The sequence below is a fragment of the Micrasema longulum genome, unplaced genomic scaffold (assembly GCF_059751315.1).
Source record: "Micrasema longulum isolate JH-2025_06_02 unplaced genomic scaffold, ASM5975131v1 h1tg002636l, whole genome shotgun sequence".
Taxonomy (NCBI): Eukaryota; Metazoa; Arthropoda; class Insecta; order Trichoptera; family Brachycentridae; genus Micrasema; species Micrasema longulum.
In genome coordinates this window covers 42,445-66,894 of record NW_028279771.1, presented here as the reverse complement: position 1 = coordinate 66,894, position 24,450 = coordinate 42,445, and the positions used below count along the sequence as shown (strand labels likewise).

At 33.4% G+C, this 24,450-nt stretch overlaps 2 protein-coding genes across 4 annotated transcripts; one reads left to right on the top strand and one right to left on the bottom strand.

The window, feature by feature from the left end:
* Positions 1 to 803: 803 nt before the first annotated feature.
* beag (IC cytokine homolog beag) lies at positions 804 to 13,302 on the bottom strand. The gene is made up of 9 exons (XM_088240893.1): positions 12,994 to 13,302; positions 11,514 to 11,799; positions 10,206 to 10,376; positions 7,471 to 7,535; positions 6,227 to 6,479; positions 4,788 to 4,980; positions 3,858 to 4,031; positions 2,627 to 2,796; positions 804 to 970 (listed from the first exon to the last, which is right to left on the bottom strand). Exons 1-9 carry the CDS (start codon positions 13,149 to 13,151, stop codon positions 881 to 883), a joined length of 1,560 nt encoding a protein of 519 aa, XP_088097019.1. The 5' UTR covers positions 13,152 to 13,302; the 3' UTR covers positions 804 to 880.
* Positions 13,303 to 13,356: 54 nt separating this feature from the next.
* LOC148271810 (uncharacterized) lies at positions 13,357 to 19,149 on the top strand. Of its 3 annotated transcripts, none has more exons than XM_088240894.1 (5): positions 13,357 to 13,577; positions 15,219 to 15,408; positions 16,232 to 16,319; positions 16,999 to 17,125; positions 18,518 to 19,149. In XM_088240894.1, the coding sequence occupies exons 1-5, from the start codon at positions 13,531 to 13,533 to the stop codon at positions 18,726 to 18,728; spliced, it is 663 nt and encodes a 220-aa protein (XP_088097020.1). In that variant the 5' UTR covers positions 13,357 to 13,530; the 3' UTR covers positions 18,729 to 19,149. The 3 variants fall into 3 exon arrangements, with proteins under 3 accessions (XP_088097020.1, XP_088097021.1, XP_088097022.1); XM_088240895.1 differs by having other exon boundaries at positions 13,379 to 13,584; positions 18,518 to 18,964; XM_088240896.1 differs by having other exon boundaries at positions 13,487 to 13,603; positions 18,518 to 18,964.
* The last annotated feature ends 5,301 nt before the right edge of the window (positions 19,150 to 24,450 follow it).

Genomic DNA, 24,450 nt, shown 5'->3' with positions numbered 1-24,450 from the left:
ATTTAACAGTATTTTTTATGCTAATAATTAGCAAAAAAAACGTGATATTTCCCTATTAGCAACAAAAAAGTGTAAAACTGAGGGAAACACTTACGTGAAGAAATGAAAAATGTATGTTAAAAATGGAATAAAATAAAATACCAGACTAAATATACTGCCAGAAAAATTGTAAAAACTCATAATTGGGGATTATGAATATTTTTACCCATTTTCAATGATTTCATGAAAAATATTTGATATTTTTTCTTTCAATATTATAATGTGTAATTTTTATTGAACTAGTTCACATTGAACCGTGGTGCTCACATACATCGGTGAGCGCCTACGACAGCACTGCTGCACGGTGCTCACAGTATGTGTGTGATTTATTATCAAAAGCTTAAGTATTCATCAAGTATAGAGTTTATATAAATATCTATAGTTACTAAAATTTTATTTAATATTTAAATATACATAAATTATTTATAAAATTTTCTATTTCCAAACAGTGCACTTCAAGTAAATCTATGATTTGATTTCATTAAAAGACATAAAAACAATGGTAAAACCATGGTATTCAGTTACACTCTCCTGAAAAATTGTTGGTTTGTGATATTTGAGGTTTTTAAAACAAGGCCTTCAATAATTGTGTACGTTACCCCGTGTATAAACTTTAATGTTGTCATTTTTACTTACGATAATCTTGTACTCAGTGTGCGAAACATTATTGTTATGGTATTTCAAACGTTTTCATATGGTGTGGAACACTATTAAAACATTTTTTATGTCATTATGTTTACGAAGTAAATATTGAAACAACAATGTACGTACTTCACTCACTCTTTTAATATGTACACTCTTATTACATAAGATAAATTTGAATAACAGAAATATTACAGTTTTAATATTTAGGTTTCTTGAAGTCTGGTTCATCTCCACCAGCACTGGCAGATTCCTTTGGCGCTTTTCGTTTTTGAATTATATTTTGAATCTAAAAAAGGTAAAATTGAAGATTAAAAAGAGGTAAAATTAAACATTAAAAAAAAGTTCATATTCAACATAAAAAAGGGATATACTTAAATTTAAATAAAAATGTAAAATTGAACATTAAAAAGAGGTAAAATGAAATATAAAAAAAGATAAAATACTATGTTTGAAAAAGATAACATTGAACATTAAAATGGAAAATCAATTCAGGATTTCAGATACGGTTTTCTGTGAGACCACAATAGTAAAATTGTTCTGCGCTGTAATTCACCACTGTAATTAGGCCTGTTGGTCTGTTGTGGTGTAAAAACACATAAATAAATAAACAAAACTCCAAAGAACCTGGGACCTTTGGTCCATGGTTCAAATCCCACTCTACCACAACTCGATTTCCATTTTTCTAGCACAAGTTATTTACGAATTTTAGGAAATGGTCTGAAAATTGAAATATTTGAGTAAAAAATAAGAACTCTTAAACTTTTACTAAAAAATATGTTTTTTAAGCCTGGATGTTTTGTGTCAAAATACACCATTGTGTAATTGGGTCTCTTAGCCTGTATTAATATTCAACTTTTAATGGTAGACCATAGTTCATAATTCTGCATATATAATATGTACATAAAAAATATGAAACTGGTTAACGGTAACTGTTATAGATTTATACTATGACATATAGTTGAAAAGACGCGTTACAAGCGCATGGCCAATGGCATTTCAATTATTGATGAGTATTTCCTTTCCTGCCTTCAGTACACATTATTTTCATAAATTATTATTATTATTTTTTTTTTTCTTTACAATAGGTGTACATAAGTTACAAATACAAAAAACACTGTTACATAAACACAAAAAAAAACCCCCCACAAAGGCACGGCCCGTGTGTGGGTATACATTTTATTTTGAATTTCAATAAAGGATACTGGAAGAATACGATAAATAACGAAAAATAAGTGCTAATATTAGCGCACAATTTTTTTTGTCAATAAAAATGAGAAAATCAGTACATGCTTTTCATTAAAAAAAGGGGCCATTTAAATCTGCTTTTTTATTCATAACTTCAACAAAAATTTTAACTGAAACAGATTCAAATAATTAATCTATCATATTGTCTATTCAAAATCGTTAATTCAGTATTGGACAGCCCTGAAATTTTGGCCCTCATTGGTTTTAAAGTACCAGTTAGAGTGACTAGGCTAGTTCAACTTTATCACTGCAACAATCATATCTCAATATATTCTAGCAATAGTCTACATGCGCTGGGTAATAAACATTCGGATTTAGGTGACATATTTTTACTGAAATTTCCAGCTTATAAACAATTACTTGTAAAACATTTTAGTGTGGAATCGATATTTTAATTATGTTCTTTCTAAGTAAGCATTGAAAAAGTTGTTACTGTATTTACTCCACTGTAAATACTTATGTATGTATGTAATGTAAAAGGTACTTGTACCGTTAATTCTTGAAAAAATAAAAAATATTGTCCTTATGAAATGCATTGAACAGTTTTGGAGCTATGAGAAATGAGTGTCTTTGCCCGAGTCTGGAATTACAAAAAAGGATTTCAAATAAACTATTGAATCTTTGACCAGATCTATTAAAATTTTTAGGAAATAAATGTTGGCACATAAAAACATATTGTACTCGTATAACCACTTGCCTGTTGCCATTCTCTGTCTAATTCCGCTTTGTCATTCTTTTCCCTGTTGGTTTTTCTCGTCTTCCTGCCGTCCATTGTCTTCAATCCGTACTGGAAGGCGGCTTTCGGGAGTGCTTCTTTCTGGTTCATGTATGCTGAATATTCTTCCTGAGTATCAAAGTCCCAGCGCCCTGTGAATGATTAAGCGGTGTAATGTCAAACACCATAAAAACTTGTGGATTCCTCGACATAGAATTTCCTAGTGAGGAATACATATTAAATTTCTAATTTATTATTAGGAAATTCAACAAAGATAAACAAACAACAAGCAAACCATCACGCCGTTTCCCCGCGGGGATAGGCAAAGAGGATATTTCATACAGATCTCATCTTTTCTACATTCATGCATATTCTTCCTCGTATTTTGCATCCATCAACATTCACATAGCAAATCTTTTAAGCTGTACTGTGTAAACGCAGAACTATTTGCCTTTCCAACAATTCAACATGCATAAATATTTACAGGATGTTCTTTAAACCCTGTCACATCCGAAACCACAATGATCAGTATGGGCAAGAAGACATATTGGCATATTTAAAAAAAATATTTAGAGCAAAGATTTAAAAAAAAAAAAAATATTAAAAAAAACAAATGGTTGCTTACTTCTGCAGGAAAGAAGTAAGGGGAGCGTGCCGCAGTATCAGACTCCCCACTCCCCCCTTCTCGTTTCTCCCCTGCAGAAGTAAGCAACCATTTGCTTTTTCTGATATTTTATTTTTTTAAATTTTATTTGTTCGAATAAAATATTTTAATGTGCCAATATGTCTTCTTGCCGATACTGATCATCCTGGTTTTGGATGTGACAGGGTTTAATGAACATCCTGTATATACATATATCTTCAATCGCAGAACTACACAGAATGGATAAAATTATATTTGATGGTGCATAAGGCTCTGCATTGGTAAGGTAAATGCAGCAATCTTGCTCATCTGTTACTTCTGTAACTCGTTACCTTTTGCATCAGGTACCAATCCAGGGACGGTGAAATATTGCGATGTAAGACCACCTTGTTAATAAATATTCAATGTTGACCCTCCCAGGATCAAACCCGGGACCTCGAGCATGGTAGGCGAACATGCCAACCACTACAAGAGGCGGACTTTTTTATCTGAGAGTTGAAAACATTCAGTCAGGAATCTGGTTCTTTCACACACAGAACTGTATTGATAAAAAATATAAACAGGTCTCACCGATAGGTCCTTTCTTGTTTCCAATGTCCATCTTGCTGTAGTCCACTTCATCATCAGAGTCATCGATGGCGTCATCCATCTCCCTCAGCCCGGGGTAGCACTCGGCGTACCCTTCTGGTTCAGCGGCGAGCTTGGACAGGAGGGAAGCAGCGCGTATTCGAGCACCGGGAACGACTAGATATTCATAAATCAGATACATAATACTTATAGAAATGAATTATGACAAGTACAGTTTTTTCAATTGATTAATTATTTATTCTTATCGAGCCCAGGGCCATTGTTTTCTTCATTCAATTCTTAAATAGTATAATTAGGCTTATATCATCACTGCTTACGGATAAAATATTTACTGATTATAATAAAAGATTGAAGTTTAAAAAAAAAAGTTGAAGTTAAGTATTGTATCAGTTTTTTGTGATTTGCTCAAAATAAAGAAAGATGGATTTTGCCGGGTTTGCAAATAGTACCCTCATATATAACTTCAGATTTGATTTTTAACCAATCCTAAAATGGAAATAAAACATGCAATAAAAAGAACGGTTTATTTCTCAATATTAATACTGTCACCTTCATATTTGGGAGAAGGAAAAAAATGCGGAGGGCCAAGTATGGTGATTACGGTAGCCGGGCATCAATACAGTCTGGTTTTTTGTAAAAATGTCGCAAACAAGCCGCGAGTTATCTTGAAAAAACGTCGATTACACCAAAATGCGTCTTAGTAGTTTGTCAAAAACCAACTACACGTCTAAAATGTTTTTTTTTAAAGTCCAGAAATTTATTTCTTAAATAATAATAATAATAATAAATTTTATCCCAGTAAAAATTCTACCGTATAAAAAAAAACATATTGAATTTTAATATAACAATGTAGAGATAACTACTTATTCTTACTTTTAATGTAATGTAATATACATAAAAATAAATTCGTACCATCTTCTTTTTCTTTTTCCAATGGTTTGTCAAAATAGGATTTTCTCTTGTCGGAGTCGTCGTCTCTTCCCCTGTCCCGGTCCTTGTTACTTTCCCTGTAGAGATTCTTCCCCGATTCTTTGTTGGGAATATAGTCACCCAGATCCCCGTATATGGAGTCGTCCTGAGGCTTGAGAAGTTTGCCAGACTTTTCCTGTGTTCAACGAAGAAAAATAATGAAAATTAATCTCCAAAAAGACAAAAAAAAAAACAGGTGTCTCAGATCATAAACATCAGCATTACCATTTTCCCCAATGGTGAATGGGACACTGATTTTTTACACCAATTTTGAGTTACATAACGGCAAGATGATGCTTTCATGGATAGTGTACGATGACTGTCCATACAGTTCGACTGTGGAATCATCTCTCATCCGCAATCGAAGATTTTTCAGGTCAGTCAACAATAATATAATACTAATATTGACTAAAATTAGTTAAAATGTTTTACCACAGAGTGGTATGTATGTATGTGCTAAAGTATAAGTACACTCAAACCTTTTTTTGTGTGGTAAATGCGTTCCACGGAACTTTGAAACGGCAAGTTAAAATACACCTAGAAGAAATAACATTAAAATCCCTATTTATAAACGCCCAGAGGGCTCTTACAACATTTAGTTAAGAAGTACATAAAGTACTAAGGCAATTGACACATATAGAATCATAATTATTTCACTAATAAGTTAATAATATTTTTTTTAAAAGAAATTGGATATAAGTAAAGATGAATAGAAATCAAAAAGAGGAGAATTGAGGGGATGGCCATTCAATGGAAAGGATAGCTAATTTAACTGCAGCAGGAGTGGTGTGGAGCAAGTCCAACAGCTCGGCATAATTATTAGCTGTTCTGTGGATGCTCACTGGGGGAGGGGAGAATGGCGGGTGAAGTTTGTCCTATTGTGCTCATACTGGAACATGTATTGGAGTCTGAATTCTATTCAAAAATAACATTTTGATTACATAGTTTGGTAACATTTTAAGGGTGTCTGGCACACTGGGACAACCCGTAATCTCAGACATGAGCTAGAGAAATGAAAATTATCTTAATTACGTACAACAATCGTCGCTGTATGGTAATTGTTGCTGCGGTTGGCGATATGGCTCACTCTCTTCTTCAGAAGAAACAGTATGGGCAGATGTAAACAATAGTTGGTTAGAATCAGCGTCAATCTTACCATCGTTCATTGTTGATTTTCTTTTTCTAATAATATAATTAGTGATCAAAGTTTGTTCAGATTCTCTTGTTTCTTCAAAACAATATCACCTTGCAATAAACGAGCGAAATGCTGGATTTTGTACACGAAGTATGTGAACAACATGTTATTTATTATTACAACAACAAAAAAGTCACATAAAAAGAGGTTTGAGTTTATACGGTTTAAATATGAATAACAATTGCACCTTATTCTTCTTTCCCTTCTTGGTATGCCTGCCGCCTTGGCGGAGGTAAGCCAGCACCTGCGCCAGCTTGTTGATGACGATGTCGTTGTTGGTGAGGGCCGGCGAGGAACTCTGCCCCGGCTCCAGCGACGGGAGCTCGGCACGGCTCCGCATGAGGGTCAGGGGGATGTCCCACTCGGCCGACTCTTCCAGCTCCATGATGTAGGCCATCCGCCCCGGGATGAACATTTCGTTACGCTCCACGTGCTTCGATCTAGAAATATGATGCCATCCAAAATAAAACAATAAACCGACATACATATACACGGGGATGTAACATTCGAACCAGGGAACCTCTATATTCAGCATTAATCTTTTCCTGGGAGAACGAATATGGAATATGACAAATATGGAAACAATTTTTCCCATAATAAATAACTGAAATTCAATTAATCTGTTTCCAACTCTTAAAAATGGAATAAAAATGCCGTTTAAACATTTACTTAATTGTACTAAATATATATACGAGGTTTGGCAATTAAATGACGATACTGCGCATCTTCTATAGCGCAGCCGCTTCGGGCGCGGTTGTAATTGGAATGTCATTGTTCTCTAGATAAAATTATTTAAACATGTATTTTTTAAGACTCAATAAAAAAAAAAACACACTGTAGTATTGCTTTAAAAAATACAAAATATTTTATGTTTAATTATTGGTAAATATTAATAATCCACAATAATCACAGTTCTTACAATTTTTCTGCAGTATATTTAGTATAGTCTGGTACAATAATTATATTTTAAAGAAATTTAATTTCTTCCATACATTTTTCATTTTCTTATTTAAAGATTTCCCCAGTTTTACACTTTTTTTGTTCCTCCCTTGAAGAACGTAAAACGGGGGTTTTACTGTATCTAACATGAAACTTTTTTTTCTATTTAAACACCTCACTGAGCACAAACCGTGTTGAGGCATTCATCTACATGATTAATTTTATGCTCCTACTTATAATGGTTGGTATCCAAATAATATATATGCATACATAGAACGGGAATGAAATATTTTTGGCTTCCAGTAATAAATAATACAAATTGATTATAAAATTGAAGTCGGGTGATATGTATTTAAATCTACAAAGTAATTTGGAATAACCAGTAATTGGTACACACTGCGCATCTTTTGTTTTTTTAATAAATTAAAATAAACTATGAAAAATAATTTTCAGGAAGAAACTTGAATGCTTCAAATAATATAAACTAAATACCGGTAAGCTGCCAATGTTTTGTAAATGTCTCTTCCTATTTTGGTCTTGAATTCCATCTCATCTTCCTGTAAACAAAGTTTGGATTTGTTAAAAGTCCAGAGAAAAACACCCGTTTTTAAGTTGATAATAAAATATAAATACACAATTTTCATTTAATTTTTTGTCCAGCTGTATTTTTTTTTAATTTGAAATTTATTTATAAACCCTTACGTGTTACATTCATATTCTATTGTCTGAGTCTTTTGTTTAGTTTTGTCTGGTAGTTTATTGTATAATTTCAGTACCTGATTTATTAGTCTTGACTATCCTTGTCTCGTTTTAGAATGTTGTATAAGGATATTGTTTTGATATTCTCGTATTGTGTACATGTTACAAATATTAAAAAAACTGATTTTTGAAAATAGGAGTTAGATTATAATAGGTCTTCCAGCTACTGAGCGCATGGAAGGTAAAAATTCTAGACCCTGTTTACAAATTTAAGATTGTGGATAACATTAAAATTATTGATTTTGAAAAAAAAACTCGATAATATCACCACTTTACTAATTAAATTATTGATATGAATTGTCCATGTCAATGTCACAACTTGACAGGCACAAAAGGATATAATTTTGAGACTTGGGTTAGTTGTATAATGCTTTATTTTATTAAAACCTGGAATGCTAAGACTTTAAGCCTCACTCTTTGATGCGCCTGAACTACTGAGCTCAATAAAATGAAATATCCCAACTAGAAACCTCAGACAAAACGTACTCTTTCATACCGATACCTATAACACCAACTATGGTTTTCATTCCCCTATGCCCAGAATAGGGTATTTTCACGTTTTTTTTTTATTTTGCTAAAAAATTGAAAAAAAAATTACGATGGTAACTGTACAGTTTTTATTTTTTTATGTCCACGCGTTAATTTTTCAGAGCGGTTTAAAAACGTATACTTTGAATTGGCGCCAAAACGAACATTCGGATGCCGTATGGGCTTGTGACGTCACGCGTTACGAATTTGACTGACCGTTCAAACAAATTCATACGAATTTGTATAGCCTACGTGTTGTTTTTGTTGTAATTGGTTGTTTTAACTAGTTAACGCGCATAAAATGTCTTTAGTTATAAGATACAAGTACTGTTTAATTCCGATGTGCACAAACACTACGGTAAAGACGCAAAATAAAGCTTTTTTCGCCATTCCTAGTACCTTATGAAAAAATGCAGAAAAAATGGTTTAACGCATTTGAACGTTATGAAACGAGATGTTAAAAAAAACAAACCACTATTCTTTTTTCCGTAGGTCTTGTTCAGTACGAAATACTATATATTTATGGTGTAGACTGTAGACTATAAACATTTACTAACAGTAGGTACTGAAATTAACACTTATAAAGCTTGACAGGTACTACAATACTAAAATAGTTTATTCTTTGAACGTTATTGTTTATATTTGTATTATATTTCTGTACTTATGTTACTTAGTTTAATTTGTGAAACTGTTGGTTTTCTATATGAATAAAAAATAAAATTACAAAAAAATTGCTGTATGAAAACCTACCTTATTTATTTGTGAAATTTATTGCATTTACAAAATGGCAACTGACCTTGAGATGCTGGACAGTCTTCACACTTGCAGAAATCTATTATTTCCTAGACTTCATCGCAAATCAACGTCACCGAGTACGATTTGGTTCTAACTTTAAGTTCTGCTGGGGTGACTCGACCTTTTACCATTCAAATATCACCCGTCCGTTTTACTTGAATGTAATCTATGGCACTGTCTCCGTAATTTACCCTAGCTGATATATTAAGTAAATCACATTTAATAAAAAAAGGCATTAACACACACTCGAGCAACAGAGATGTTTACAAGTAATCGTATTTTATGGATTATGTTGTGTCAAAGTCACGTTACTTCCCTTTTGCATTAAATGTACGCTAAACAATATATTTATGGTACATGCAAATAATACAACTATTTGAATGAATACATTCTGGAAGCAAACATTATATATTTGCTTACCTTACGGCCTTTACATTTCTATACTCGAACTTAAAAAGTTTGTATTGGATGAGAAAAAAATACCCATCATGATTGGTATTTTGGGCAAGTTATTGGACTTCCTTTGTAAAAAACCAATTTTAGTCATAATGCTATGGATGTTTATAAATGAAAACAAAAAAAAATAAAGGAAAAGACGAAATTTAACTAGAAAAAACAAATAAAAAGCCACAAGCCGCCCGCGTCGGAGTATCTCAGTATAGGATTTGAGTGAACGTAGGATATATAAGTCACGCGTGACGTCATCAACCCTTTTGGCCAGTTACGGGCCGTTTTATTTCTATCAAACTTTAAATAGGAAATTATAAATGAAAACATTCGTTTCAGATTTTGATAGTTATATGGTTCGAATCGTAAAAATATTCTTTAAATACTGAATACATTAAAAATCATATCCCCAGTTTATGAAAATACCCTATTATTAGATCTGCCAACAAACATACCAGTCTTGATTTCTTTGATAACAAGATGATTTCCCTTCGCGAGATTTTTAAGTCAAACTGGCATGTTTTTTCATACAGTCCAATCATAGGAGTCACAAGTAAGGTGAGTTGTATATTAGTTTAATGATTTCATTTTGTTGTCTTTGTAATGTCTGCCTTGTTACTAGTTCCTCAGAAGGCGCTCACGTAGCTCAGTTCAACTAAATAAATAAAAAACTAGGGCCAACAAACTCAAGGAACCACCTCTTCTTTTTCTTTCCTCTCTTTGTCCTGTCCGCTGGCTAACTCCTCGAGCTGTATCTCCTGTTCCACCTCCCGAGAGTGGATCTCTGACCGGACCTTCTGCAGTAGGGCATAGTCCAGCCCCTTTACTAAGTGAGTGTGTTCCATATCACCACCCAAGAATTTTGATTCCTGCGAAAAAATTACAAGTTGGTATTTAAACAAAACAAAAACAGCTTCATTTAGAATGGTAATTTATAATTGAAAAGTAACACAAAAATATTTTAGTTTGTGGATTAAAGTCTTGAAATTGAGTCTTATTTCAGTTCTTCTGAACATTTTTGAAAATTACAGATTGTTCCTTCTGCCTTCTGAAATTCTTTCTCACATTTTTTAAATTCTTCTATTTATTTCGTAAAATATTTTATTTAGTATAAATTGGGGTTCTCCAAACTTTATTGTTAGAGGTTCTCTCGCGGCAGGCTCTATGGTTTGTGGTGATGCGCGCAATGACACAGTTGATTGAGGAACTTGAAGAATAAACCACCTTATTGCGAACATTTAAATATTTTGTATGGGATAGCGCGGAGATACTATCTTATAGCTGTTTGTATCTTGTTGCCGGAGTAAAAAAGTGGTTACCCATGGCGAGAATAGGAAAATGTCACATACTACGAATACCGATAAAAATATATGAAATGGATTGAGAATAATCAATCATATTTTCAAAAGCAATATGGATATTGTGGAGAAATGTTTTGATACATAAATTTGAAAAAGATTTTTTTTGATAATGTCACTAGAAAAACGCAACATGTTTGGCATAGATAGTTGTAACGTCAAGATTCGTGACGATGTTCTACAAAAATTTTAACGGTCAGAAACAAAGTTGAAAATGATTATAATAATGTACATGCTTCCACTTTTCATTATGTTCTATCCAACTCAAAACAGGGCTCATGTGGCCTAATAGAGTAAGGGATACGTTATTTAAAAAAATATATATTTATTTACATGTATTTGTATAAATAAATGAATAAAAAATCGTGACATACGAGTATTAGGAGCGTGGCCAATGCAATTAACATTTTGGCGGGAATTCAAAATTACAAATTAAAAAATATTTTCTGTAACATTCTTATTAGAGATCAGTAGGTAATTCATAAATTGAACACAGCAAACTACATATAAAATGTGGCGTAATCACCTGATGATGAAAAAGTAGCCTCGAAAACAGTCAACGGATAAATGAACATTTAAGCGATGATGATAGTGTTATTTAATATTTTGTGATACCAATTAAAAATAAATTTAACAAGAGGAGTGCACCTGGATCATCTGCCTTCTTCTCTCCTTGGCGTCCAGGCTAGACTTGATATCGGGGGCCACGGCGCGGTAGGCGCTTCCCGCGCCCGCACCGCTGCTCGCAGTGTTACCGGCCTCGGCCCCCGTGTAGTCGGGGTTGGCCCCGTCGCGTCGCTCGCGCGCGCGGTCGCGGTACTTCTCGGCCAGCTCGGCCAGCTTGCTGTCCTCCTGCTTCTTCAGGGCGGCGTAGAAGGATTTCTTCTTACGACGGAGTTCCCCGCGGTCTTCCGTCTCGGGAGGAGGCATTGCGCTGCAAATACGCATAATAATAACAATATATATATATATATATATGTTTGGATAATTTATATAGCGCCATTTTTGTGAAAATCCCCTCAAGGGCGTACAATGATTATACAGGAGTTTGAAAAAAAAATCGAATTTACATATCGCACTTTCAATTTTATTATTTTTTTGTTTGCACCACAACAGGCCATGAGGCTCAATTACAGAACGGTACACCTAGGCTTGGGAAAAATCAATTTGATTTTGGGTATGAGTCATGCGCCTTAACCACGACACCACGGAGGTCGCTCAGCCTACCCCTATGGGGAAACGGCGTGGTGGCTTGTTTGTTAGGACAATATTGATATTGCTTTTTATTTAGTTTTTCAAAATATCACTTAAACTCTAAACTTCATTGTCAAATAAAAAATTAAAAAATAAAAATGTAAATAGGGGCTAGATTTCGTATTGTCCATGCGCTCTGTAGCTGCAAGACGTTCTGTTATCTAGCTCATATATATCATAATTGGAGACGAGGAACTAGAATCCCAATCGTCCATGCGCTCTGTAGCTGCAAGACGTGTTGGGATATTTATTTATTGTACAGCGCCCTTGAGGTGGTTTTCACAAAAATGGTGCTATATAAATTATCCAAACATTATTATTATTATTACATCATGTGGTCTTTTCCCTTTCCCTCTCTCTACGAATACCAAATTGAGCGTCTCGCTACTATCTGTGGACCTATCTGTGGAATCTGTGGAAGGTATAGGTCTTGTCGGATATACAGATCTGGTGGCTTCCAAAAAAAGAACCGAGTCATGGTCCTGTGGCAAGTGTTGAGGACTCCGGATCAGAGGTCTGGGGTTCGAACCCCACTCTACCCCAATTTGATTCCCATTTTCTAATGGTGAGTTATTTACATTGGAAATGGCCCCCAAAATAGAAATATTTGGGTAAATCATAAGAATGCAAATATTTATTTAAAAACATAATTTAAAGACTTTTAAAAGGTTTTGTAATCATTTTGGAGAATTGATCATGTCCAATCAATTTAATACCAGTCAGTGCTTCTCTCATTTCCTCAATCCAATGAAGTGCTGGATCTTGGCTGTTAAGGCTAAGCGATACAATGCTATAATGTTTATGGTGTCTAGTGAATGGATAGTTATGCAAAAAAAAAGTTGTTTGGTAAAAGCAAAAAAATATATTGACTTACCTCGCATTTGCAACGGCTTCCCTGACGGAACCAGCAGGATGTGAAGAACTGGATCCGGATGAATGTCGAGGAGTCATTAGTAATTTTCTAAAGTCGTCATTTGTAAGGCGCTGTGACATAGGGGTGTCTTCCACCCCGACATGTTCGTCTTGCGGCATGTTGGCAAATTGTGGTTACCCTTTAATGCAAATCCTGAGCCACTCCTGAGCGTAATGCTTCACTTCATAAATAACAAGTCAAATTTGGTTAAAACGTCAAAATTGATCAAAAATCAAAACATGTAAAAGCCATAGATAAAAAATGAAAATCTCCGATGGATCATAGACTATTTTGAAAAAAAAACCATAGGAACTAATCGCCTCTACACAAGTACTGGTTACCTGTCAAAAGTAAGGAAAATCATCGACATCAACATTCAACACTCGTTCTAAAAGATGTCAAAATGGTTAAAAATTTTGACAGTTTGTTAAAAAACATTTGACATTGGAGTAAATTTATTTTCGGAAATTAGAGAGCCATATTTTGCTTTAATGTATCATGCTTAAAGAATTGAACAGTAATTGGAAACTGTTATATAATACAACGTGAGTAGTAAAATACTTATATTTATGTAATTATTTATGTTTTTATAATTTTTCCGAAAAAATTGTGCTAACTGCGTCTAATTATAAATTTCCAAAAAATATAAAAATCACTGGCATTTTTCTTTACAATTTTTTGTTTTGCATTTAAGGTTATCTTGTAATAATATTTTGAGTACCTATGTTCAAATCATTCCAGACGGCATAACGAGTTTTTCTGGGTTAGTATGCCGTGTGTCGTTCGCACTCTTTTCCGACGTTTTTAGATCGCATCACGGTATCCATAATCAGCGTTAATGTTATTTGTGTAGATATATAATTAATGTAACTTTATGTACTTTGGGTTCATACCGTGTAACAGTTGCTGTATGCAGCTTGTTAATCTGAAATCTGTGTCGTTTCAGCCTATGCTTTTATGTGATTTCTTTATATTTGGGTATCAAGATGATTTTAATCGCATCCTATAATCTCTTTAAAATCACTATGCGAAGTATGCCCAATATCGTTTTGAAGTCTCTGTTTCACAATTACCAAAAAACAATGGTCTAATTACACGTCAGCCAGAAATGGCGCACCAAACCATGATCTTCCGGCTGTGATGGGGCTTTGGATGGACTTCTTGCGGGTTGTTCTCGCTCCAGTAGTGTATATTCCGTTTATTGATGTGCCCTCCAATGTAAATATGTGCCTCGTCACAAAAAAATGTTGTGTAACATGTCGGGTTAGAAAATCCTTTTAGAATCGCTGACATATTTCTCCCTTCGTGTATAATTATCTTCATTTGACTGTTGGATGATTTGCAGCTTGTAGAAATGAAATTTCAATTCTTTCTTTAAAATGTTGTCTAAGTCTTTTTGATACTAGTAGATGGTGCAACCTTACGGAGAGATTTGTACAGATTTTGCAAAATTTTATCTCTCACACGGTTCACATTTTCTTGACTTAAAACAGAAGCTGAATTCTGACTCATTTCTGACTGATCCTGCTATTTTAAACTTCAGCACCCATGTCCATGATTCCCAAATTTAAAAAAAAATCTCACCAATCTAGAGTAGGTTTTAGACCATAAGTAGGTTTTTTTTATTGATTTCTTGAGTGAGAGAGAGGAGTCATCAGGTGACATCTGACATCTCTTATTCAAACTGGTAGACTCTCTACCTATTTGGAAAATCCAGTACACTAAAGCGATTAAGATGCCTAATATATCTTATGTCTAGAAAGCTACAGGCCAGATGGGGTTTCCGAGGCTTTGCTGGTACACCACACTAAAATTTCTAATCTCGTCTGTTACTACAGGCACTTGTAGATACTCGTGCACTTCGGTGTTCCTGGCAAACCAGAGGACATTCGCTTCCGCTCACTTCTCAAAATAGAATAGAAAAATCATTTGACATTTGTAAACATTCAGATTTGCGGGCTCTAAGACAGCCATTTTGTTTCCAATACCCAGGCATTAAGTTAGGGTGTTGTTGGAAAGACTGATTACTTTACCTTCATGTAGATGGTCAAGATAAACCGCATTTGGTGGACCGATTCCATACCCTAAGCACCACCGGGTTCGGATAAAGGGTTGATGATGATGGTGTTATTATTTCTTATTCATTAAAGATTTATATATTTTATTGTGCCTATGTTTTGTTTCAGTCTCTTAAAAATGCTGTCCACAAAATGCAACGTTCCTCGGTTGATGAATTGTCAGTATCGGTCTTTAAGTGTCGGTACCACCTTGGCGAGTCATTACGATGCTCTGGAAATACCAACTAAAGCAACGCAAGCCGAGATCAAGACTGCGTACTATCGACTCTCCAAATTATATCACCCGGATTTGAATGATGTAAATATGCCTTTAAACTTCTTATTGCCAATCGTTTTCACGTATAGTAAAATTTACTCTGTGATGCAGAGGTGCGGAGATAGAGCATCCTCCATACTTGCCTATCTACCAACCAGGTCAGTCAAGTAGATGCAAAATACAAATCCAAAACCAGAATAAAATTAAACACTATATTTATATATAAACCAGAACATGAAGGCAAAATTCAAGTAAAAGAAGTTTATTTAAGTTATTCACTTTCCACATATTAAAACGCCACCGACTTCATACATATAATAAATGTAATTCGAAATTTATTATGTCATTGAGTGTATTAAACTTTTTTGTTGCATTTATTCGTTTATTGATTTTTTCCATCTTTTAAAATAATTAAACATGCTTATATTATTTTCATTTAACTTATTTATTGACAATTCTTGATGGAATTCCATTGTAATGATGTAATAACTAATATTTATATATAAGTTACTAATGAAAAACACTTGGTACACTTCCACTTGTTTCAAGTGGAAATATACCAAGTATTTTTAATGAGTAACTTATTTATAAATATAAGTTATTACACCGTGCTTATATTATGTTGAGTACTTGCATTATTATTTTATTTAACTTATTTATTGACAATTCTTGATGGAATTCCATTGTAATGATGTAATAACTTATATTTATATATAAGTTACTAATTAAAAACACTTGGTACACTTCCACTTGTTTCAAGTGGAAATATACCAATTATTTTTAATGAGTAACTTATATATAAATATTAGTTATTACACCGTGCTTATATTATGTAGAGTACTTGCATTATTATTTTATTTTGCAGGATGTAGAAGCATCCAAAAAATTCCGATTAATAACAGAAGCTTATGAAATTCTAGGAAATATCAAGACTAAAAGATTATATGACCGAGGTAATTTAATTATTTATTTACTTAAACATTAATTTTTACAAGTATGGTAAACTTTAAAGCAATAATTATGATAATGTTCTTACAATGCTCAATGTATATTTTGAAATGTTGTAATTTATGTTTCATTATAATGTGTGTGTAACAGTGGAAATATTAAGAAAGATATTGAAAGGAGAGTGAGTGCGGAGAACAGGGTGAACGGTGCACTAAAACAAACAAAATTTATATTTAAACAAGAGGTGAAATTCGCCGTTCACAATAGTGAAGCGAAGTATGGAATTTACTTCAATGTCAAATGAACTGTCAAAATTTTTAACCATTTTGTCATTTTTTATAATGAGTGTTGAATGTTGATATCAAAATGCTATCTTTTAGTCGAATGTGCGGTAAAATGATGTACTATAGGTGCATTCATGTCGAGATCCGTGCATTATGTAAGGCTGAGTAAGCACTATCGACAAAACCCAGAAAGGAGTTCTGTGTAGGTTTGGAAATGCAGAGCGAATGGATGGCGAAAGAGCGGCTGAAAGGATTTACAATGCGAATGTTGATGGTTGTATTAAACCGAGAAAGACATTTCAACAAACACTTGAAAATGGATGTTACAAAAGTTGTGATATGGCATTCTATCATCGGCGCTATGGTTTGTTTGTTAGTAATTTATGTTTTTTTGGTGCAGGATATTTGGGTAAACACCATTATGATATGGATATTGACCGCTCCAGTGATGTAAATAGAAAATCCAAAGTACCAAAACACAGAGGGCCCTCAACTGGTAAAACGGCTCATTTTGACTTTGACGAATGGTCAGTATTTTTTTTATAATACTTTTTATTTAAGTATAGGTAGATCGATAGAGATAAAAAACCTATTTGACATGCCGCGATACAGTGGGCGTGTGGCTAATACGCTACCGGCATCGCGTTGTGGTTCAGCCGTAGTCACTAGAGCACACAGCCCCGTCCGCTGGTTGTGAGGCAGTGGAGGCTAGGCGACCCAATTGTGTCTCGTCAAGGCCAGAGATGTCCTCAGAAGGGCCTCTTACTTCAGGTCCAATTTGCCGTGGTCAGGAATCCGTAGAGAGAAGTTCAGGGTGAAGCGAAGGCCTCAAGCAAAGTGAAGTGAAGTCGAGTAGGAAGCCGGGTCGAGGGGTAGTGAAGAAATGAATGTTTATTAAAAAAAGTACGTGTTTTATATCGTCGCCGCATACCGCGCGGAGAGAGAGAACGGTATAGGAGGCCACCCGCCTGCTCCAACCAACTCTCACCTTCCAGCAGCTACCACATCAGTCTAGCGGTGGCAGCGTAGCCCGAAACAATGCATATTTTAAATAATTAAAACTGATTTGTTAATACTAAATAACTATTCTAAATGCTTCGGTATGGGAAAGGCCACTCCTGTAAGTAACAAATACTAGTCTTTATTGAAGGGGCAGCACATTTCTAACACATATAGAGGTTCCTAATATTAACTGCATAATCTAGAATGGGTGGTCCCAAAAAAGGCTGCTTTACGTTGTTGACGTCCATAACAGGGCGTAACAAGGCGGCCGTCTTAACGGTGTCAACTTAAGGAGTTATCTACTAATTTTATTAACTTATTTTTATAAAACTAAAGTACTGCAGCCGAAATTGGAAAATCTAGACATACTGTACTGAATGTACCATAATTAAATATGTATTTAGAAACTTCGTCTGTCTTTCAACCTTATCTTGATTATGTAATTTAATTATTGTTGACTGTATGTTTCTAAAAAATAATTCAATTATAAATACTTAGCATTATGGGCATTTGGAAGATGAGGAGTCAGCGGAAGTCAAAACTTATCGTTTGAAGGAGAGTGAGATGTTACATAGTGTGCATTTCAAGGTTTAGTGCAAATATAATATTTTTCATGATTTATTTACAAGATCAACCAATATTTCGATTTTCTTGATAGTCCAAATTACCTTTGCACTCATTTTCAGAGACAAAAATATTTACCGCTACATGAGAAAAAACATTCTAAAACTGTGATGTATGTAAAACACAGACGCTCCTTTTACTTACCTTAATACCTTGACAAAAAAAATGCTTTTAATAAAAGATATGCTGACCGTGGTAAAAATCAAATGCGTCTTCTTACTCTATCGTTCTGGGATTTAAAATAATTCATTGTAACGAGCCAAAAGCGAAAGTACATTATTTTAATGTTTTAGGTCAAGTGCTCATTATGGAAAATCGTTTCGTGCAGCTCAAAGCAGAAAAAAAGGTTTCAATGAGCAGGTTGCTGCGATGAAGAGAGTTGAACATTCAATGCAAATTGAAAAGGTGATAGTTGTAATGAGTGCAATCATTCTCGGTTTCCTGTTTATAGCGACATCTTCACCTTACGACGATTATGATAATACTCAGAAAAAAAACAAATAATTGAAGTGTTAGATATAATTTTGTTATAAATTTTTAGTAAGAAAGACGTGGATCTGTAACATTTTCCTCTTAATCATCAAGACACTTGAGTAGTCTATTTTCAGTATCTGCTCTCTAGTAATAAACTCTCGATGGATGGTGGATATTGGAAATAGATGGCTCTCTTTACAGTGTATGACTAATAAAACTATTTGTGTCAAAAATATATATATAATATACAGGATCCAGTGGGGAAATACGATGTTTTTTAATTTGTTATAATATTTTTACTTAACACAAAAAGAACTCTGCTCAGATTGAATATGAATCGCTATTAAATAGAACAAATACAAGAAACTTAATATTCCGATGAAACTAAATCAGGAAAGTTTCAATGGAAAAGCCGTGAACTCTCGAGGCCTCGTCTAAAACAATTACAAAATAATCCTAGCCAACATGGGTAAATTGTCAACTTTTTCTACCCAGATTTCTTGGATAAAAACAGACATAATTTTGATGACAAATTTTCAGAACACAATATTAATCTCGGCAAAAAATACACATTTCGTTTAAGCCAAAACGAATTGTTTTATCATTAATTGAAAAATGTCGTAACTCCCTTAACCCAGTGACCACAGGTCGTAAAAAGGGGAGTTTGCTTGCAAAAGGTCATGCTGTTTTAGGTTTTGGATATATTGTATGTACCTAAGCCTTTATTAAAAATCCAAGTTTTCTGATTTTGCAAGCTTGTGTGCGCTTCAGTATGACTACTCTTATGTCATTTAAGATTTTTGCTCAACAACTCTTTACACATGTGTTGCATGAAAAATAATGTTTTTTTTGCAGAATATAGAATTTCCTACATTTCACTGATATAACATGTTTTTCTGAAACTTATACTTACTGAAATAAACAGCAAAATAGTATGACCCTTTTCAAGGTAAAATGTACTTGGTTACTGGACTACCTGTCGGATTTTGTATATTGTTTTCCCAACGTATCGCGAGGTAATTACTACAACTAGATAACTTCAAAATCAGCATTCATGAGTTAAAAGCATAAAAAACACATTATTTTATCCTCCTCCATGAATGCTACAAATAGACGAGTCACGCATTCAAATCATCATAATATTATTGTAATGAATCACTACTTACCTATTTGTAGCTACAAATTTGTGTTTTTAGTGGGTAGCTCAAAAATGCTGATTTTGAAGTTACCTAGTTGTAGTAATTACCCCACGATATTATGCTGTGACAAATGTTATTGTATTTTCGTTACAAAATACTATTCTTTAATAAAATTAGAAAAATAATATTGCTGTTTTCAAGCAAGTATTATTGTATACAGTCTTAGTACGATCACAAGATTTTTAGTTTTAAAAAAGGAGTTTATATCATGTATGGACTTATCACTAAAGCCAGCTTGTTGTGAAGAGCTCTTAAGCTAGGGTTTCCTAGGACAGCGGTGCCCGTATCTTAACGGCCGTAGTGAACGGTGATGCGGTGGACAGCCGTCGTAACGGTGCCTAGAAAATGGTTTCCTAGGAAAACGGTGTTAATAAAGCCGTTAAAAAATAAAACCACTCTCTAGTCACCGTTACGACGGCTGTCCACCGCATTACCGTTCACTACGGCCGTTAAGATACGGGCACCGCTGTCCTAGGAAACCCTAGCTTTACATTAAAAAACATTTGTATTACAATACTCTTTAAACCTCGTTCTTTAGCTATTCTTCACTTCCATACATTAGTAGCACAATTACAATTATTGTTATGTCTAAATAAATAGTTTACACTTATTTGTTTATAAATTTGTATAAACCACTTAATTTTTTTAATTACACTTCGACCGGTTTCGAGGTTACTACCTCATCGTCAGGAATTTAACTAACTTATAATTACACGCGTTGCTATTTATATAATAAAATATTGTATGAAAGAGACAGAGACAGTCTGTCTCTTCTGTCTCTGTCTCTTTCATACACTATTTTATTATATAAATAGCAACGCGTGTAATTATAAGTTAGTTAAATTCCTGACGATGAGGTAGTAACCTCGAAACCGGTCGAAGTGTAATTAAAAAAATTAAGTGGTTTATACAAATTTATAAACAAATAAGTGTAAAATGTCATACCGCAAAGTGAAAAATGTTTTTGATAACAATAATAATGAATAGTTTGTTTAAAAAAAAAATGTATGTAATGCAAATTGATTGAAATATAGCAAGAGTTGTATGATAGCAAATTATATACAATGATTGTAAAGAAGAAAAGGAAAGGAGGTTCTAAACAATAAAAATATTAAAAAATAGAAAATGGGGGAAAATTGTGACCCGTCTGTTAATGGGTATATTCACACCGACTCGCTTCTAATATTAAATATCTGCACAGACATATTGCTATTATAAACATAAGTATTCAAATATTTAAACTATTATTTTAGTGGCACATTCATTATTATTTAATTTTTTTAATGACTTTTATGCCTTTAACACGAACAAAAAAATCGTAGGCAAACATAAAAAAATAATCATGAACACTTATTCCCATAGCAATACAAAACAAAATAACAGAAGATAAAAATTTAAAAGTTTTGGAGTGGCAGAGGCAATGTATCGTAATGTATTCCTTTATATTAAGGCACAAATGATTACAGTGAGAATTTGGAAAAGAAATGCTAAATTTCCGGGTCGTGGTGTGATCCCAGTTAAGTCCAAAAATTTCATTTTGATATATGGGAAAAACAAAGTTTAAAAAATTACCCACATTCATCTAATTATAAGTATGTTTGTTACAAACGGAACAATATATCCGTTCAGTTTTTCAGTGGGATTACACTGAGGTTAAATACAGATGTTTCATGAAACGACAGGTTTAAATATATTGCTTGCATACCATTTTTTTTAAACTCACCCTTATAAGATGGGTTGTAGAAAACAATGAAATAAATAAATACAAAATGCCTTTTAAAAGTTTTTGAACTTTGAAAGTACAAAAAATAGTGTTGTTTTTAAAAGCACTTAGACAAAAAAATATTATAAAATAATAACATAAAATAATGACAAATTACAACAGGGATGGAGAATACCTTAAAGAAGGGAATATGGAAGTCTAGGCATTTACAGGGCTTATGACCTGTCATTGTAATAAAATAATAACGTTTTTGATGTAAAGCTAGTACTGGTGGATTTTTTAAAGATGGTTCGCAATACTTACACAAACGCATTGTGTAGTATCTGTGAATAAGCCCATGACATCGCATGGCATACGCATTATGAAAATAATATCTGTCTCGCGCTTATGAGCGTGACATAGACAAATATTGCTTTGTTGGTTGCTAATGATATGGTAATAAAATATACACAGGATGCTTCTGCGTTTGTCTGAATTTCATTGCGATTCTTAATAGTAAAAATGTTATAATATGTATTCGATGTATATGTATTAAGATATGGATTAAAAGCACTGGTTTATAAATATATATTTTCATTTAATCAAATCATGTATAGGTCGACTATCTAGTGCTGGGGGTTTTGCGAAACTTAAACAAAAACATTTTTAATGTACAGAATATTGATTTTAAAAATCTGTTTTGGATTAGAGCGAAAAAAACAATCACATGTAAATTTATTTATTTTAAACAAGCACGTTTTTTATTTAATATTTTGTGTTCAGTATAATAATAATGAATACGGTGTAAATAAAATGCACAGTACAAATTATATTGGAAAAAAAAGTATACACACTTTTTGATAATTTGGCGCCTCTGTGGTGCAGTGGTCAAGACGCTCGACTCACGCGCGGAAGGTTCCGGGTTCGATTCCCGGTGAGAACACAAAAAAATGAAGTTTTCTGAAGCCTGGGTATTCTGTATTGTAATTCACCACTGTAATTGGGCCTCCTGGCCTGTTGTGGTTGGTTAAAATGTAATAAAACCTTTTTTTAAATCAACATCCTGCAGATTTTAAATAAATTTGAGTAAGTTTTGCGAACGTTAAACAACCAGTACCTCCAATAATTTTATCTGCAGAAAAAACACTTTTTAGTATGTTATTATTCTTATTTATAAAAAATATGCCCATGTAAATAAATACAATGTAGCTTATAAGATGTAAATAAAATATATTTATTTAATAATGTTTTATTTAGATTCTTACAAACGCATTTTTATGTTAATCCTATTTTTCATTTTACCAGCCCGTTTCTCCCCACATTCCCTTTATTTTCGTAGGGTTTCTTTAATTTAGTATTCTGGGGGTCCACCTATCAACTTCTTGTCTCGCCACATGACCCGCTCACTGCCATTTTTGTCTTCCCGCTCTTTCTTCAACATCGATCACGTTTGTGTGGCGTCTTATCTCCTCATTCCTTATTCGGTCTCTTAAGGAGACGCCCCACATTCGCCTTTCCATAGACTGCTGACGGCGCCTAATTTTGTGGACACTTCTGGCAGTGAGTGACGTGGTTTCATGACCGCATAAACAATGAAATAAAAGACAATATGAAACTTCAAATAATTATGCATGTATTTTAATACAGAAAAAATATTATGATTACTATAATAGTTTACAATACATGATGTCATAAAAATGGTTAATAATAACAATATAATATTATCTTAAGTCTAATGTGTAAAGTATTTGCAGGTGGCACATTTATAAATAAGAATTATTCCTGTGCATTTTGATTTTTAAACTTGGAACTATAGAATTAAGAATAGTCCAGAAACCGCATACGCACATCAATCAGAAGGCGATTAAACTACTCATAAATGAGTAGGTTTACCTTTTGACCCATTAGTTTCTTTGTAGACGTCGCTCAGTATGCAACTGCTGATTTGAATTCAACTATGCCTTGTTGTGTCCTTTTAAAGTGTAGAAATACTGCTAGGATCTTAAAGAAACAGGAAGGGATCACATTTCATGCGTAATTAGCAAATGAATGTGTAAGTAGCAAATGCTTTACTTAAAAATTGAATTATTTTTCCATCTGTCAGATTGTCGAAGAAACAAAATGCAAATTTCGTTAGTGTTGCCAGGGTAATAATTTTTTTTATCCTACTTTGCTCATCTAATGAGAACTAATGAAAATTGGACCTCGGATTAAACAACTCTGTGGTGGACATTTGACTGACATTATCTTTAAAACATCAAATATTATTTAACATGATATAAAAATATCCGTTTAATGTTAAGTAAAATTTGTTTTATATTTTAAGTTCAAAGTTCATTAATTCTATTACTCTTATTAAATGACCCTTCACTTATCTACTGTGTTGTGTCAATCAATATTTCCGGCTGCACAGTAAAATTTTAGAGAAATTAACAAATTGCTTTTTTTCTCCCTTACATTTGTGTTTTGATTATATTTTTTCCCATCGTGCAACATTACGCGGCGACATCACGAATGCGCGCGGCGAAAGTGGGGCATAGTAAGGGGATTTTTGGACACAGTCCGATGTCCGATGTATTCAAATATGATTCTACGCTCCTTCTGGACTATTCTTAATTCTATGGGTGTGAAGTATTTGCAAGTGACACATTTGTAAATAAGAATTATTCTTGCGCATTTTGATTTTCGAACTTGGAACATAACTTGATAGCCATTACAGATTCAAGAACTAAAAGATAAAACAGATTCAATATATTAACACTTAAAATAATATAAAAATATTATGCAATACATGAGTGGAAATTCAATTTATTTAAAAACTCCCAAGATTTGTCTATCTTAACAGCCTATT